Source organism: Oenanthe melanoleuca, chromosome 3 (assembly GCF_029582105.1).
Source record: "Oenanthe melanoleuca isolate GR-GAL-2019-014 chromosome 3, OMel1.0, whole genome shotgun sequence".
NCBI lineage: Eukaryota > Metazoa > Chordata > Aves > Passeriformes > Muscicapidae > Oenanthe > Oenanthe melanoleuca.
Genome location: NC_079336.1, coordinates 23,010,666 through 23,029,475, shown reverse-complemented (window position 1 = coordinate 23,029,475; position 18,810 = coordinate 23,010,666). Strand labels below are relative to the sequence as shown.

The following is an 18,810-nucleotide window of genomic DNA, read 5'->3' as shown; positions in this document are numbered from 1 at the left end:
TGATCAGAGTCTCTGAACCTCCGTATATCCTACATACTAAAGTAGAATAAAGTATTGTTTCACTCAGGGGATTCTGAAAATAGAATTAAGAAAGATTTGAAATAGTAGTTAAGTCTGAATAAAAAGTTCAGGTTTTATTTAACAGCATTAACTGTACAAATTATTTTTGGCTGACTCTAAATCTATTATGGAGTGATAGAGAATGATGGAGATACATATCTGTTCAGCTTGAGTAGGATGCACAATTGTTCATTTCTATTGTTAGATTTATCTCCAGAAATGAGAAAGAGAATCTCTCGCATTAGAAAATAATTGCTATAAAAATATATTATGTATTCCAAGTACAAAGCATCAATTATGTATATTCATATAAAATGCAAAAGATTGATTATGTAAAGACCAAACTAGGATTCTAAATTCTACATATCCTTGTAGTACATTCTAAAATAATCTGAAAAAATGTGACAATTCATGAAGGCTCAGGCTGAATTGAAGTCAGATGGCATTTTAAATGTGATTATTTTGTTCCTTTAGATACCCTGATGCTGATACATGATAATGCTGCTGTGGAATGAAAATGGTTCTGCTCTATGTTCCCTGTGTTTGTATAAGTGCTGTCATTTCTGCAAATTTATTTTAAAAAATAGATGTTTTATGCCATCCATGTATTTATTTGCTCACATTGGTACAAGGTAGTGTCCACTGCCACTTAGTGCATAATGCTGCAAGTGTTCTGGTTATAAGTGAGGGAAATTACACCTACAGGAACAATTTGGTCACCCAGGCGAAGCTAAAAAGTGACACAAAACAAATTGGTCTTCCAGTAACTTGAAGGGTTGTGACTTGGCAGAAGCTAGAGAGGACAGAAAAACAAGATCAAAAGAGTTTGTAGTTTCTTTCTAAGGTACAGGTACGGTAAAAGGGGTACATAAGATAGATTAACTAGTTCCCCCTTTCCCTCCAGATTCTAAGATTATTATCTTCTCTTCTTTACCTATTTCATTGGTCATCTGACTGTGTCCAAACTTTTGTCTATAGAACAAATACCTTGTGTTTATAGATCAGGTTGTTTCATGGTATAGTAAGCAGATAAATTATTTAACCATCACGGGTTTGCTTGAGAGCAGAACTTCTACTGAAGAGCATCTGGGGCAGCAGCTGCTTCCTGTGAGTCAGAGCAGCATCTGGCAATGCCCTGGCTTGCCTGGGCAGGGAAGGGAGACTGGAAAGTCACTTACTGTTTTGATGATCATTGCATCTTCATGGGTTCCAACAAGACCTTGGTGTGCCTCCTGCTCCCCCTGCAGCTTTGTGATCCTTAGCAAGGCAGAGCTTGAGTTGAGCACAGCCCCATACCAGCAAACCCCAGTGTTTTTAAATAAAAGAGTGCACATATTCCTAAAAGGAGCACAATAAGCCTGCATAGGCAATAAGAAGAATGATTTGTGAACATCTGCTTCATTAATTTTGTTACGGCATAGGATTTTTATTAGCATTCCAAAATCTCAAAATCAGTCTCATGTTGAATGGAATTGATTTCCCCTAAACATCTATGAATATTTTCTGAAGAACCAGATCTGCAGCACAGACCTCACTGCTCAGGCTTTTTGTGCAGGCAATGCATTGTTAGTCAGAGACACAGATTTTCCAGCTCAGGGAAATTGCTTCACAATTCTTTGTTGAGGTTAAGAAAAAATCATTGTCAGCTGCTGCTTTCTTGACCCTTGGACCTTTTAACTCCCAGACTGACCTGTTCCTGACAATAAGGTGGAAATAAGATGGAACTTCCCTATGCTTGTAACTAAGTCCAGACTGGGATCTCTTAAGATCAGTATCCTACTGTGCCAGACTTGAGAGTGCAAAGGTACAACAATATCTCCAAGAAACTCATGTAATACTTACTGGATATTAACGTGACAGAGTGTTTTTCTTCCCCCAAACTTGTTCCTGGAAGTGGCCAAGCCCATTTTTCACTAAAACTTTCAAAACAATCCAGTCTGAGGCAGAGACAAGGTATGGAAAATATAAGTTCCAGCAGTTAAAGGCTGACAAAGCAATAAACAACTGAAAGTGGGGCCTTATGACGGAAAGTGTTAGGGAACTTTAACTCTAGATGTCATTGCCAGCTTTGCTTATAATAAATGTGTCAGTAGCAATATGAAAAGATGTGTACAATAAGTAAAAGGAATGCAGTATTAACCTATTTTATGTTGCACGTCTACCCACAAATTGCTTGCATCTCAATATGTTTTGGAAGAAAAGGTTTTTTTTTTCCTCTGATGAATGTATTAATTTTCAAACGATGTGAACTGGGGAATTGGAGATTTTGATGTAACAGTGACACCATGTGGTCAGTGGGGATGGTATTAACTCTGAAAAGCAGTTTTGTGATGCGTTAGCTTTTAGCAAAAGCAGAGGAAAAAAAGAAGCAGGAAGGAAATGCAGATAACTTTCAGGGATTTCCACAGAGAGATGTTATCCCATTTTATTGCCTTATTCGTAGAAAATTATGTTTTTAATTTCTTAAATGCCAAAATAATATTTGTTTGCATCCATTTATTTTGTTGAAATACAGGAGAATAGCAAGCTTTGTTTTTAGACAGCTTGGCAATGTAAATTACGGAAGGGTCTTTGTGGCGACTGAACCTTACAAAGCATTTCTGGCATAGTTCTTTCTGTTTCTGTGGTTACCTCTCTGTCTCTCTACAGGAGAGGGTGTTTCTGCCAGTGGTATACCGTGTAGTATGGGTAGCAGACTGATGCCAGAGAGGCACAGCAATATAGCAGACCCATATTACCATTCCAAGAGTGCCAGCTAGGCACTGACTGGGCTGTAGGATTAAACAGAATTAGTCTTGTACTGCCTTTTGTGTGGGCAGCCTCTGACTTGACATGTCCTGTTTCTTCCTCCCTGCCTTCTCCCTTCATTGGGCAGACACTGAACTAATGCAGCCATTCTTTGTCATATCTATGTGCACCTTTCTTTAAGACACTGGGCACTGAACTTCGCAGCACTGTGGCTCCTTGACTTTGTGGCACAAATCTTTTCCTGTTTAATGAATACCTTGTATCCGTGATATTATGCTTTCAAAATCTCATAGTTTAGAAGAAGCCAAATTTATGAAAGACCTGATTTATAGCTTCTGATTTATACCACATACTTTCCTGGAGTTACTGATGCTGACCTTGCCATTTTTAAGAGAGAAACAAAGTTAAACTTCTGCCAGACAAACCAGATTTAAAGATCAGTAAGGAAGGAGACTGACTGTCCCAACAAGAAGTTATGGGGAGCTAGTAAAGCAGACTGAGAAACATGAAGCATTTATTATTCACTGGCAATAATGGTTTCCTGTTAAAATTGGCTGTTTGACAAAGGTGATGAATTTAATTCCTGGCTTTCTCATTGGGGAATTAGGAAGTTAGCATGGGACAGGAGCAAAAAGTCCTCTGCCTTCTCTAGAGAGTAAGCTAAAGCTAGCCAAAGCTAAAGTTTGGAAGGTGTTCAGGAACCACTGTCAGGAATTTTGTGTTTATCAAAAAATATTGAAGTACTATAGTTGTCCTGGAAGCCAAGCCATTGTTCACCCCCATACATGTCCATATGTAAGCAGCTCAGTGAGTGCTCATCTAGGACATATGCTATGAAATAGCTGCAGTACAACTTCACATGAATGTCAGCACAATTTGGTGCCTGTCAGGAAGTGACAGTGAGACTGTGGACTTTTTAAACATCATATTGACAGTGAGTTTTTTGCCATCTTGGATTGCTAAAAGGATTGAAAGTCATTATCTCCTGTAAAAGTCTGACGAATATTGAAGATGTGATGGAGGAAAAGACTTTGTTTTACATATTTTTGTCAGTTTTTAGGTTTTACTTTAGAGCTGCTTGTGCTTTTAATGGCTGCAACACAAAACACCTTCATAGCTGCTCAAATGTGTAGAGGAGTTATTTATTAGGTGCTGTTTCAGACTCTGCTTGGACAGGCTGGGCTGTAATATCAACCTCCAAATTAGTAGCACTGCTGAGGGATGTTTTCCAACATCTATTTTTAGCACTGTTAGATTGGAGCTTAGAGTATGGATTATTTAAGGATTTTTTTTTAATGGGACTACACTGAAGATGAACTGGAGTGATTCTGCACTTGAGTGAGCAAACACTTTATAACTGTCTGTACAACATGCAAGAGCAGACAGATGCAGCTGAGCCTGTTGCTGAAATAGTAGTACATTGCAGTAGATATCCTATGAAAAGAATAGTGAAGAAAACTTTAAAAGACATAATCTTAAAGGAGAGACACCTGCTTACTGCATATTATGACCACTGGTTTGAAGAACTGTCAGATTTGGAGGTCAATAAGGGTGGCTATATTATTATATATACTTGTCTGTACCTTGTCTACCACTGGATTGATGTTCAAATAACAAATACATCCTGAGACAGATACAATTTTAGAGACTTCATGTTTATACATAGTTTCTGGGAAGAAATGGATTAAGTGTCCTGTACTAGGGTTAAAGCTATCCCCCCAAGGATGTTACTAATGTAAAGGTGCTATTAGACCTTCTCTTTTTTTTTATACTTAGCCAAAATAGTCAATTATTTAAAAGATAGAGCATTATCACTGTCCATGATGTGGAAGTTACTGCTCTCACTTCTTAGCCTGCAGAAGGCATCAGGATTTTATATGCTTTTGCATCTACTATAAGATAAATTGTCTGAGCTTACTCCAGCTTCCAGTGAGGGTACTTTGAATAACTCAGATAAGGCTGCCTCAGAATACCAGGGTGTGGTTAGACAAAGATAGGTGTTTAACATTACTTCAAGTCACTGTGATATCCTATCCACCCATATAGTCACCAACACTTTAAACAAGCAATTATAAGCAGCATGTACCCCACTGCTGCAAGATTTGCACTGCAAATTCAGAATTATGGTGCCATGACAAGTTTTTGTACAAGGATATCAAGAATTAATATGTATACATATTCAATGCCTTTAGAAAACATGCCCTTTTAATGCTGGAGGATATTGTTCTTGATTTTGCTTACAGTGAGTGCCCTGTGAAGGACTGGAGCAGGCTACTGACTTTTTTGGCTGTTTTTTACCAAATACTATTTAGTTGATACTTTTCCCCATTGGTGCAAAAGGACAAGAGTTTATTGAGATAATTTTTTGGGATTAGAAAGTGACTGTTTATAGGCTGCTGAAGCTGTTTCTGAGTGTGCTGATATTCCTTGGGAATTTAAGAGCTGTGATGTACCTCACCACATTATTTTTTTTATTTTTTAAATTTAATTAATTAATTAATAAAAAATATATTTTTTTATTAGTTTTATCCCCATGTAAAAGTTACTGAAAATGAGTACATGAAGAAGAATGTTCTAGCAGTTATGACATAACCTTACAGATTGGGAAAACCTCCATGAAAGACCTCCATTTCATATTTTCATCTCTGAAACAATAATTTCTGATGGAAATCTTAAAATCAGACTGAGAGAGCAGGCATAGTAGTGGGATCATGCTTGTATCAACCTGTACATCCACATTAGACACCCTTTTCTGCAGACCTTCCCCATACCCTAAATCCTTCCAGTAAGAAGCCTTATGTGTCTCTGCATGGACACTTGCAAGCTGAAAGCTGCCACTGTGGAGCTTGGAGCAATGACTTCTAGAGCAAAGGTATGAATCTTAGCAGGTAGTGCAAAAAGAGACAGAATTTCTAGTTGTCTTGAATGCATATCCTCTGTGTACTGGACACAGATATATGTGTCATATAACACGTTTTCTGACTGGTGATTTACACAAAGGGTGTGACAAGTGACTGAAATGTGAAATGTGCACTTCGGTGATTCACTCCATAAGTCACAGATGAGTGTACTTTAAAGTACAGTATCTCTTTTTAGAGACTGTCACTGTGTGAGCAATATTAAATAGCACTCTCTTGCCTGTCACAGTTATGCACCTCGACTCCTTTGAGGTCTTTATTACAGATTTTGAGCAGCTGCCTTGATCAAGATAATATTCTCTGTCCAAGAAGAGGACCTGGGACAACACTTCATTCTTTACTATTACTCTCCAGAGATGTTGGAAGTTCAAAGACCCTGTAAAGCCAATGATAATACTACAGAATGCCCTGTTAAAACTACAAGCAAATACAAAAAAAACCACCCACATTAGTTAGTTCATTTCAGAACTAAAAACCCAGTTAATAGGCGTATTTGGAAAGGAGACTTAGCCAACTGCAACATGCAGGATATATCATTTGCCTACCTTGCCAGCTAGTTTGTGCATGTCTAGGAAGAAGGAGGCACTCAGGCTCCCAGACCAGCCTTCAGGGACAGGCAGGTTCCTCAGAGGAAAGATCAGCAATCTCTGCAGTCAGGCCTCTAAACCAAACTTCCTGACTTCCATATGCAAGTAGCAGGCGTGGTTTAACCTCTGAATCTCTCTGCACTCAAAGTCAGGGTTTTGAAAATTTATCTCTGCACAGAAACTCCTGGCCTGAAATGTCAGTCTTGCAGTTTTGGTGTATGCCTGTCTAAACTGTTCCTGTGGGAAGGGGGACCATCTAGTGCACTTAAGGCAAAGAGGAGCTTGTGTCTTTGAATACCTAATAATTGTTCTGCCTAATTCCCTTGCCTGCTTCTGGTTATCTGCAGAGCCTGAATGCCTCCAGAGTCAAGGGGGAGACTGAAGAGCTTTCTCTGACAAGGGAGATCCAGTGTCCTGGACCACATACCTAACGTGCTGTAACAGAAAAAGATTGCTTTCCAGTTTCAGCTTTATTTTAAAATCAAATCACAGAAAGAAGAGGGCGCAAAAGCTCACTAAATATATCAGTGCAATCACTGGCTCAGTTTTTTGTCTCCTCCCTTATCAGTCTCCTAGGGAAGACTTTATCACGTAGGAAATGTAATATTATCTCCTGGGTGGAGTTGATAACTGGTTTACTACATTTTATCATTAATTTGCTGAGTGGATCAGAAGAGAGAAGACATTTGAATGCAGCAGGAAAAAAAAAAAAAAAATCAAACAATTATGAATTTACCACAGCTGAGTGTTTTTTCAAGTATTAATTTAGGTCTAGTTTAAATGAGAAAGCTTAACACTGTGTGCCAAGTATTCTCTTAAGAATATTCCAACCTCAGAATCTATACATATCTATGGAGAACTTCCATCGATTGTGTTTTTTGCATGAAAACCTTTCATACTAGATGCAGGTTGTTTAAAAACACCAAGTTGAAAGATAAAGAGAGAAAAGGCTTATACCTCTGTCTATAAAACAGCAATCATCTTATCTGCCAAATGTAATGGACCATTAGTTTCTTTGTTCCATATCCTGTGTTAGAAAATCTTACCTTATAAAGATGTCAGGACTAAAGCCATTATAAGGAATTTCCTCCAAGGAACACATCCATTTGTGGAGAAATGTGTATTTTATGCACAGTAACTAATACATATGACCTGCCATTTATGAAAATTTTTAAATAATACTTTGTGCTGATGCTTCATTTTTGTGTTGTTGTTTTCCAGATGGGAGTTGCTGTAGTGGATTCATCTGTTGCAGGGCTTGGTGGTTGTCCCTATGCAAAAGGTGCTACTGGAAATGTAGCCACAGAGGATGTGATATACATGCTGAATGGTCTGGGGATCAACACAGTGAGATATTTTTATTTTTTACTTAAGAATTTAAGGACAAAAATATATTTTTCTAGGAAACATACGATATATACCTCACAATAACTTGTGCTGTTCAAAAAAATATTCAGGGCCCACAGTAGTTTTTGCAAACTAAATGCTTTAATATGGCTTGACATATAACAGGAATGATGTTGTCTTCACTAGCAATTTAGACTAGAAATGTTTTGTGTATTTAACATAATTTGAATAATCCACTTCTTTCTACCTGGAGCTATGAGGAACCGAGTAATAGCTGCTTTGTGTCATTGTTCTTTCTCAGTAACCACAAAAAATTCAGTACTGTAGACATTGCCCCAGAAGGCTGATCGTCTCATCAGTGGAAAGAATGAGCAGAGCTCAGCTTTTGTCACTGTTTTGGATTTGGCTCATAGTGCTTATTAATTTGTTATCAATTTTTCTGATTTGATTGTTGAAAAAAATTGTGGTGTTTGGCATCCAAGGACAGGACATTGTTATTTCTCTGGTAACCACTTAATATATTTCAAAGTTGGACAGAACCTGTTACTGGCTAGGAGGCTTCACAGTCATTTTTATTACCAGTTCTGTTCTCGGAGGAGAGGGCAGAGCAGCTATAAACACTGAGCTGTGCATTAATGAACCACACCTTATGTGTGAGCATCCACACATTTAGTGTTCTGGCTCGGTTGGCATGTTAAATTACTCTGTATTCCTAGGACTCAGTTACTGCCTTCTTCAATAAATGTGCTCCTTGGTCTTCCTGTTGGTCCCCATTTTTCTGGATATATGGCATAATGAGTTTGTGCTAACTCGGGCATTGCATCATTTAATTTATGCATAGACTTGCAGAGTCAGGTTCAAAGGAGAGCATATAAAGAACTGCCAAAAATGCAATGTGTGTGGTTTTCATTTTGACTACTACAGAAAGAAATCTAAATGCCTGATATCTGAAACAGCAAGATTTCAATTATTGAGGAGCTTGTTGGAACTTATGACTTGTTTGTAGGCTGCAGTTCTGTGTGGAGTTCCTTGAAATGAAAGGATTACAGAACTTGTTTCTAAGTTGCACATTCCCTGGGCACTGTTAAAGCATATTCAGCATATTCACTGTAAGCATTTATCTGCTCTCATTTGGTTTTTAGGGAGTTCAGGGTAGATGTCAGACACGTTTAGAAAATGTTCAATCACTAGTGTCCGCTGTACAAGTGGACTCTGGTTTGAACTGCTTGTACACACTTTGGGGTAGCTTTTCTTCATGAAGATGTTTATTCTTTTGAAACAACACAATTCTTTGAAGCAAGGAGGAGAAATCATGCATTTTACTTTATACTGCTGTGCACCTTTGACTTAGGATTTCAATATAGTCTTTCCTTGGGCAAAATAGTCATTGATCTTTCCAACTGGCTCATAGCAAAAGGAAGTAATTAAGCAAAAATAGTCAGATTATATGAAATATACCATGTCCCAGGCTTCTTGATAAAATGGATTATCTGTTAACAATCTGGTGGCCAAGCAATTTTCCAGCTTGTCCTAAAGGGTGATGCCAAATCCCATGGAGACAATCTCACCATCAAATGTTAGTTCTTCTTTTGTTTGGTTTGATGGTGGTTTTATTTACATTTTGTTTTATTTTATATTTTAGATTATGCAATAACAAAACACACTTTGGATACTTTCTGGCTCATTAAATAAAAAGTATTTTACTGGATGAGAGACCTGGACCCTCAAAGTTATTACCATAATATGTGAGCTTTTCTCTTTATAATGTTGGCTGCTTTTGTTACCATTGCCAATTCTGTACAATCATTATTGAAGAAGACTATTAATATGTTCCTTTTTGTGTAATGGCACAAAATGTAATTGTGATTGCTAATGCTGTCCATTTGCAAGGAGCACTTTTTCATGTTCATCTCAGCTATATGCTAAAGTTTTCAGTTAGTTGACTGAAGTAACCCTAAATATCAGGCAATGTTGGACAGTACTTAACCATACATTATTTTAGCTCAGTTGGTCAGAGTATGGTACTGATAACTCCAAGGTCACAGGTTTGATCCCATATGGGCCATTCACTTAAGAATTGGACTTGATGGTCCTTGTGGGTCCCTTCCAACTCGGATTATTCTGTGATATCTATGAATTATTGAGTTCAGATTGACTAAATACATCAAAATAATAATTGATGCTTTTTCTGTACTGTTTCAGAACACATAAACAAGAAGTGACCCTTGAAATTAATCTTTGGCTGACTAAATGTGAAATAATTTTGAAGTCAATGAGAATTAAAGGATTTTGCCTTCTGGCAGAAGATTTTTTGATTTAAGGCACCTGTCCAAGTTTATAGATAATATTAGAGGCACTTTTCTTTGGGTTTTTTGGGGGCGATAATAATTCCTTGGTGTGAAGGAGTAATTCTGGACACATGGAGTGTTTACCCAGTATCCTTAGTAAGTACATTCTGGGTATCTATCTAAAGGCTGACAACCTTACAAACACCTATTTCTGTCCCATCCCTATCTCTGGGTCATGCTAATGAATGCTGGGTTTTGTGCCCTCATGGGAGTCCCCTTTGGTTCACAATACTTATATTAAGAAAGACAGTATAAAATTCATATATTCCATTTAATGAATGTGAACTGTGAAGGTATGTTTCTTATCAACACATATCACATTATGCAGTGCTGCAATGATGGAAACATGACTGTTGTCTAATTTGGGGAGTTTATTTTGACATCTTCCATAATCTAACTACCAAATATGTCTATGGTGGTATGTTGCTCATTTTTCCCTTATTAAAAAGCACAGATGGATTAAAATTTTTTAGATTATGTTATGTGCAATAGCACTTTACAATCTAAGCACTTTACAATCTAAGTAATGACCCATTAAGGATAAACAGGAATAAGGAATAAGCTGAAATTAACCTTGTTATAACTGTATTAAAATGAGATAGCAATAAAAGAATGTCTTTGAACTATGTGGTTTAGATGGTGCTAGCATTTTTTTTCAAATTAAAAATGTTTTTGATTACATTTCTGCTAAGTCATTTCTATTCTCATTAGCATTTTTAGCCAGTATCAAGAATGAAGAAGGCAAAGTTTAACACAGAATGTGGAACTAAGTGCTTGATCCAATTAAAGGATTAAGTATTTAAGTCAGGTTTTGGTCTGAATATTAGTGCCTCAGTTTGGAAGTGTGATGAACATGTAATTTCTGATGCAATACACCTTGTACTCTTTAATGGAGAGTGGCATTCTCCCAGTTTTGAATGACTGCTCAGTGTATTGGTAGTTCAAAGTCTCCTTTTTTATCCTTTCTACAGGAACTTTACTCTGGCTTCAAATTGCAATCTTTGGAGCAAGTACTTATATCACATGATCTAACTTTAAAATCTCTACTATACATGAGTTATAAAGGAGACTTACAAAGAACTGGTTTTGTCTCTCTAATCAGTGATCTGATTTAATTTTAGCAATCAAGCAGTTATTATATGTATTGCAGTTAAAAAACAGCTGCTCACTGGACATGTTTTTTAGCATGGGCAGATGAAGCAGTTGTGAGCTTTTGCTCAGCTGTGCTATCAAGGTAAATTGTAATTTTGTATTGAAATGGACTCCTTCAAGAAGGAGATTATAGTAATTCAAGAGAGTACAGGAGCCCATTTCTCCTGGATTCAGTTGCCAGTACAAGTGTGTTTTCTTCATTTTCCTGAGCTGCTAGTGGGGCACTTGCAAGCCTGAAGTTTTATAGTATTGGATGATAAATAAGTATAGCACATATTTAGACACTATATTTTTCTTCTAACTTTTAGTTGTAATTCCAGTTCTTTATTCCAGATTCTTTTGGGGTTGAAAGGTATTACTCCAGTATTTGGTCCACTGCTGATGGGACAAGAAATCACTCTCCAAGTAGCAGAACCTTTTGAACCACTAGAAGCTGTAACTACCCGTAAATCACTGTAGCTTTACTGATCTCCATTACTGACCTATAACATGAATCAGGCCCTTTGTTTGCAAAAATTAGACCCTGGAGCAAAAAACTAGAAGTCTAAGCATTTTCAACATGTGCATTTATTATTCTTAACATTTTTCACCTCTTTTTTAGGGAGTAAATCTTTGTGCCGTGATGGAAGCTGGAAACTTCATCTGCACAGCTTTGAACAAGAAAACAAACTCAAAGGTTGCACAAGCTTCCTTCAGAACTGGAACTACCAATTAAACAGAGTTTTCTTTTTGCAGCTTGATTACATTTTCCATTTACCTTGACCAAGGACATTTGCATCAGGAAAAGAAACAAGAAAACCATTGCGTCAAAGAAGCAAAATAGAACTGATATATAATTCTTTTTTAATGGGAGGAGTTATTGTACTGTACTGCCTTGTCAGGAATTGTCTGATTTGTAAGAAATAAATGACTGTAGTACAGAACCCTGTGCTTGGTACTTCTACAGATGAGAAAAATGTACAAACATTTTACCATGTTTTAAATTGAATTTTTAGTTGTTTTCAGGAAAATTGGGTAGAAGCAGTGAGTACATAGTTAAATTTTAATCAAGATGTCTTTCAGAACAGTACAAATATTTTCAGTAGTTTATGGGATCTCACACTGTGTGTGGCCATTCTATTGTGTATTTTATTTATCTGAATTCTCGCTTTTCATTTGTCAAGTCACTGTGTTATGAACATGGAGCCAGATCTGAATTCACTGTAAGATTTTTTTAGCACTAGATCTTCTTTTAAATTTTATTTAACATCTGTTAAATTATGGATGACTTTATCTTGTTCCAAGACATTGTGGTGAATGGCACTTTGCCAGATCCTTCAAATTCTATTGCAAATTTCCTTATTTGTTACATATGTTAAATTTGTTGTAGTTGCCTTTTTTGGTCAAATTATTAAAACCTAATTCTATATAGCAAATAAAAATTGGCAAGGTTTTCAAAATCATTCAGGTTCATAGAGGTGTAGAAGAGGCTACATTTTCATCCAAGGTTTCATCAATTAGATTTTTCATTCTATAGGCTATGAATTGATATTCTCATTCAGAAGTCACAGGTTTTTTAGGATAATAGTATTTTGCTGTTCTAGCTTACACAAAGGAAACCACTTACAATTTCTATTTGTGCTGTACTGATAATGATACTATTCTTTTAAATCCCTTAGTTCAACAAGATGCCAATGAACTGCACTGTCATTTCTAGATCAATAAAGAACAAATGGACAAATTCAAAGAGAATTATCCTATTTATAAATGTTCAAGTGTACCATGCAAATACTGTCATGTTTTTCAGCCTGAAACTTCAGTACTCTTACTGGTTGGTTGGGTGGGATCTGTCTGTACTTTGTGTAGTTAACCTTGATCTGTATTTTTTCTGAACATGGCCTGTTGACATGAAAATCTAAAACCCTGGACTGTGGTCTTCATCGGTATTCTCAATTTTCCTCAAAAATGTGAAATCTTGTCAAAAGGTAAGATAAAAGAAAGTGAAAGATAACACATAAAAAAAGAAAAGGCTGACATTTTTTTTGTCTGGAACTCAAGTCTGCCAAGTTACAGCTGAGTTATGGTTTGCCTTTGAAATACCAAAGTGAATTTTTCTGAGATCTTTTAGCCAGTTGTGTAGTTTAGAATTGGCATAGTTTAAGAAAGTCAGTATTTGCATGCCAGGCAATACAAAGGTGTAAATTTTATATAATACCTCTATCATGTTTATGCCATAATGATAGTCAAAATTAATATAAGCTACTCTGTTTCACTCTTCTCATGGTAAAAATCAAAGGATAAACAAAGAAATGTGTTCAGATGAGGCAAGAAATATCTTGCCTATCATTTCAAAATACTAAATATTTCCTGCAGAGTCTAGTAAGAAGACTTTCAAGTACTCCTGGAGGTGTGAACACCCTGATTTTCTGGATGCCACAAAAAAGCTCTTTCCTCTTTTTCTCATGTTTCAGCTGGGGCTTTGCTATTTAGCAGCCACCATAGCTCATATATCAAAACATGAACTTAAATAAAACCAGGTCTTGAATGATTCACGAACTTAAAAATTCTGTAATGGATTAGACCCAATGAAGAGGTGAGGAAACTGCAGCAGTACTTAGACTGTACTGAGTCTAATAATTAGTAGTTAAGCCTAAATGTGGTGCCAGAATTGACATCTTAAAGACTTACTGATTTATGTGCCATTTACCCCTGATGGTGACCAATCCTACTGTGATACTTTCCTATTTAATGATAAATTTTCCTGTTTAGTTTTCTCCGTAGGCACAGAATTGGCTCATTTTGAGCTGAAGTATGCAGTTTTCATGTAGGCCCTAATTAATTTTCTTCCACCCAAGACCCCCTGAGCAAGCATGCTTAATTGCCATAAACAATATTGAGCTTCTCAAAGACTGAAAGTGGAGTCAGCCCTTGAAAAAAAAGCAGTTGTGATGCAAACCTGAATGTGAGACTAAACAGCTGAACTGAGACTGAGCTTGCTGCTCAGCCTGGGGAGATTAAATACACACCCATGACAGGACTGAGGGAATGGCTTGAAGCTGTATTGGGGAGGTTTAGGTTGGATATTAGAAAAATGTTCTTCACCCAGAGGGTGGTTGGGCACTGGAACAGGGCAGTGGTCACAGCACCAAGCCTGACAGAGTTTGAGGAGTGTTTGGACAGTGCTCTTGGGCACAAGGGGTGACTCTTGGGGATGGCCCTGTGCAGGGTCCAGGAGTTGGACTTGATGATCCTTGTGGGTCCCTTCCAATTCAGCTTATCCTGTGAATATGAACTGAAAAAGAACATACTTTATAGTAAATCTGGATGAATTTGTGCCACTGGGTAGAATGGAATTAAAAAATCCTAAAACCAGGAAAATCCCAAGAAAAGCATGTCAGTGCCTCTGCAACAGATGGCAAGGTTCTTTTCCTTGAAGGTAGTGGGGAGGCCTTCAATTATCAGCCAAGTAAGGAACTGGATGGGTAGTGACCATTTTTATGCCTCTGTAACAGTGCATCCTAGGCTTTTCAGTATCTGGATTGTCTAGTTTGCAATTCTAAGGCTCTTCATCCTCCCTATGCAGTGAAACAGGGTAGTTATTAAATCATGTGGATGAACAACCTAAATGTCTCAGTTCTTTATTGGGTCTGTTTTAGAAACTACTTGGAAACTTGCAGAGAGCCTTAATTGCAGGTCTGTTATTCTGTAATGATGTGAGCACTGGAAAAGATGAGCAGTCACATCTGGAGCCTGTACTTTACCCACATGTTCAGCTTCAACCACATCTTGAGTTATAGTAACCCAGGGTGGAGGTCGCAGACAAATAGATTGTTTGTCAGGATTGTTACAAGGGAGAAAGAAATATAGAGCCAAAATTTCAAAAAGCAAACCCCAACACAGTGTTTATGTGCCAAAATTGCCACCTGGGATGAATTTAGGTCTGTGGATCCAGGTGAGCAGTCCATATAAAATCCTTGTTTACTTGTAGTGTGGCTGAGAATCCTGAGACATCTTATGTTCTGCCTACACATATTTTTTAGGTGTGTAAAATGCTGCTGCTCTGCTTTCCTGGGCTGGCATAATTTTGACTATGAAGAACATTTTGACACCTAATCTCTGTCTTCACAAAATAGGCATCTATTGCTATTAATAGCAAAGGCTAATCCAATAACTATGCCATGAGCCTGCATCACTCACACAGCAGCACTGAATTTAGCACATAGTAGAACAGCTGAGACTATACCCCTTCAAAAAACATGTCAAGACATGGATGAGGCTCTCCAGTGCTTCTGACTTCCTAAACCTTCATGCTTATATTCAGAGTGACCCATCACTAGTGGTCACTTTTAGTCTCTATCACTGTCCCCAGCTGAATACATTGCTGCCACTTCACCCTGAAATAGCCCCCTGCCTGTGGGGGGCTTGCATCCAGGTGTTTGGCTTCCATGAGCAGGTGTTCTTACCACTATGTCATTATAAAAATTATAAGTTAAGGTATTACATTGTTAAAGGCATGACTGGTGTGCTTTGTTGGAGGTGAAGTTGATCAGTTCCAGTAGTATGGGCACAATCATTCTTCAGTGCCTTCCAGAACACAGCAATCACATACAGTTCTAATGTCTTCCAGCAGCAGCTTGCTTTGTAGTTTAAACTTTTATGTACTAGGGCAACTTGGCTCTGGACCAGCACTTTAATGGTTCATTTTCATGTATAACCAGAGTTTATGAAATAAGAACTAAATATTCTACTGTTGTAAATAAGTCCAGAGAGGCTTTGGCTAGTTTTCCTTTCTTAATAGTGTCATTTGAGTTCATAAAACTTTTATTATTGTATTAAAGAGTCACAGAATGAAGACTACAAGTCTGTGAGGTAAAATTCTTATGTTTGGGATCAGTGCTGTTGAAATGAAATAATACTTATCCTAAGAGTTAGTGTGAATGTAAAAGATCTATTTTTTCAAAGAATTTATTTTAAGGGGTAGAAATATTTAGTTACTGTGATATCAGAAAATTGATACTTTCTGCCACTGAATTTTTCTGATTTCTGACATTGCCTTAAGTTCTCTTCATTGATTGTGATCTCGAAAAGTAGCTAAACAGGTCTAACAGTGGAAAGAAGTAAATGAATTCCAGTTCTTGACTTGAAGATAAATGCTTTTCTTTTGTTATATTGTATTTTTGAAGATTATTTTTCTCTGCAGTCCTGCTGTAATGCAGTGTTGATCTTCATTGCTGCAATAACACAGCAGGCAGAAGAACTGCAGCCAAAGTCAATTTAGCCTTTGAAACCGATGTCGAAGAGATGATATGTTTGTCAAGGAATTGTCATGTATCCGCCTGGTTGAATGCATTTGTGATTTTGCAATATGTGGTGTTAAAGCTGAAATAAAATCTGTCTTGCTGTTTATTGAAACTGATATGCTCATGTATTATGCCAGATTCAGCAGCTCTGACTAACAGTTCATGCGTACAGCATTAGCAAATATAAGCTGTCACTGACGTGCATGCCCGTGTTGACTTTGTTACCTTGTAATCCATTTTGAGTGTTTTTTCTTAGGATTACCTTTTAATCTGATGTTCCTGTGTGTTTTTATAGCAGACAAATCTCTTTTAAGTTACTGGGGAAACATTTCTTTCCTCCATTAACTAAACATTAAAAGCTACAGGCAGGAATGGAGGCAGGAGTTGAAAAAATTCAATGAGGCATTATCTAACTTCAGATGTTCCAATGCAGGATAGAAATCTGTGCCATCTAATTGATGTCTAAGATTCCCTACACACTTCATGGGAGACTGAATGGCTTCAGCATGTGCTCTGAAACATCAAAATGCTAATGAGGGAACTTTCTTGGCAAAATCAACAGCAAAATTCCCTATCCCATGCTACTCTTGAAGTGCCTCAAGCATGAGCTGCAGTTAGTTATCTTCACTAGCTTTAACATAAGGGTTAGTATTTTCCTAGGTGGAGAGACAGCCATAGTTATTTTATAAAAGAAGTGAATGATGTTTTCTGTTTTATGGCATCATCTTCTGGTGTTGGTGCTGCTTCCCTCCATCTTCTCTGTTCCTAGCTTGGTCTGATATCTAGATGAGAGGACCAGGATGTGATTGCCACAACAGCCTCAAAAGGCTGAGCCCATGCTTATCCAAGCAGCTCATTCTTTTGACCCACACAAGCAGGTGAGACAGCTGGGAAAAGTGTTCCTCTTAAAGAATTCAAGACTTGCTGTGGCATGACCAAAGTAGAAACTTGGGCTTTACAGTGTTTTAGCTTCACACTGCATAAGAAGGAGCTAGTCCTGTGTACTTACCTCAAAAAATCTTCACATACTTAATTTGAAACAATTGTTAGATAAAATGCATAAATAATCTTCAAAGAAAATACTGGAACCCAGCATTCTCCCTTTCAGGTGAAAGTGCTGTAAGGCAAAAATTAATGCTTTCTCCCTCTAGCCTTTATTTCTTCACTTTGAGATGTCCTAGCTCCAGTGGAAAGAGGATGAATGCTACATCCTTACCCAAAATGACATGTGTCCTGGGAATGCTGTCATCAGTGAGACTTAATGTTCCTCATCTAGGTATGGATGCAGTTGTCATACTTCAGGGGAAAATATTTTAATAATGAAGCTCTTACAAAATGCAGCTTTTTCTTCCATCATGGTCAGACTCAAAGATCTTAAAGGTCTTTTCCAAACTAACTGATTCTATAATTCTTTGTTCCGAAAACTGTGAAGCAGTTAGAGCATAATCAGGATCACAGGACTCATCCCAGCAGAAATTCTTTTATTTAATAACTAACACCTAGACACAATTGACAGACTGCTTCTTACACATATGGTGGAGGGAATGCACTTTTCCCATTAAACATTCAGGTCATCTCTTAAGACAGAGCCTGTAAAATTGCAGAACAACACAATAACCACTGAATATCTTGCTGTCTCTTGGAGTAACCTACCCTCAGTTTCAAATGTCACATACTTGTTTGTGAGTGTGAGTGTGTCTAAGCACATATATGAGTTGGGTTTCTGGTGTCTAAATATAAGGTAATTAGAAAACAAAAAGTTTCTAAGACAGAAGGTAATGTTTTGTTGTTTTTCATTGAGATGAATTTAAATTGATCTTCTCAAATTTTGTGACATGGAGGGCTCACTGGTTTTTGAAATCAGACTGAAAACCAGCACAGTTTTCATGTCAGAAGCATATTTCTTGTACAATGAAATGTTTTTATACAGCTTAATCTCAACAGTATTTTCAGTTTGAAGTCTTCCCATTTAGTAGTTTTAAAATGAAGAATATGAATATACCAGTTTGGTGAGAGTTAAGCCAGATGCTGTGAATTGCTGTTCTGCTAAAGATCTTTTTGATTAACAAACGAACTTCACTTTTCTGTTTCTGTATTTTTGTCCAAATGCTGATTTAGTAATGACAGAACATTTGATTGCAAAATAAAAAGGACATTCTTTGGTTTATGCAGATAATAGAGACAGAGAAAATCTATGTTGTAATAATTATTTAAGATTTCTAAGCCTCTCCCCAATAGAACTGCACAACTCAGATTTTGCTTTATAGTAATGATTTTGCAAGACACCAAAGCCAGAAACAAGTCACATGGAAGAGTAGAGATTCTTGCTTTTCTGATCACATTAATTTCTAGTCCTAGATCTGTCATCTAG

At 37.2% G+C, this 18,810-nt stretch overlaps 1 protein-coding gene across 1 annotated transcript in view; it reads left to right on the top strand.

Annotated features, from left to right (window-relative positions):
• The window catches only part of HMGCLL1 (3-hydroxymethyl-3-methylglutaryl-CoA lyase like 1), a 75,101-nt gene extending 58,515 nt beyond the window's left edge, over positions 1-16,586 (top strand). The window contains exons 8-9 of the mRNA XM_056488109.1: positions 7,535-7,660; positions 11,762-16,586. Of these exons, the coding sequence (XP_056344084.1) occupies positions 7,535-7,660; positions 11,762-11,875 (240 nt within the window). The 3' untranslated portion in view covers positions 11,876-16,586. The remainder of the gene's footprint in view (positions 1-7,534; positions 7,661-11,761) is intronic.
• Positions 16,587-18,810: the final 2,224 nt, after the last annotated feature.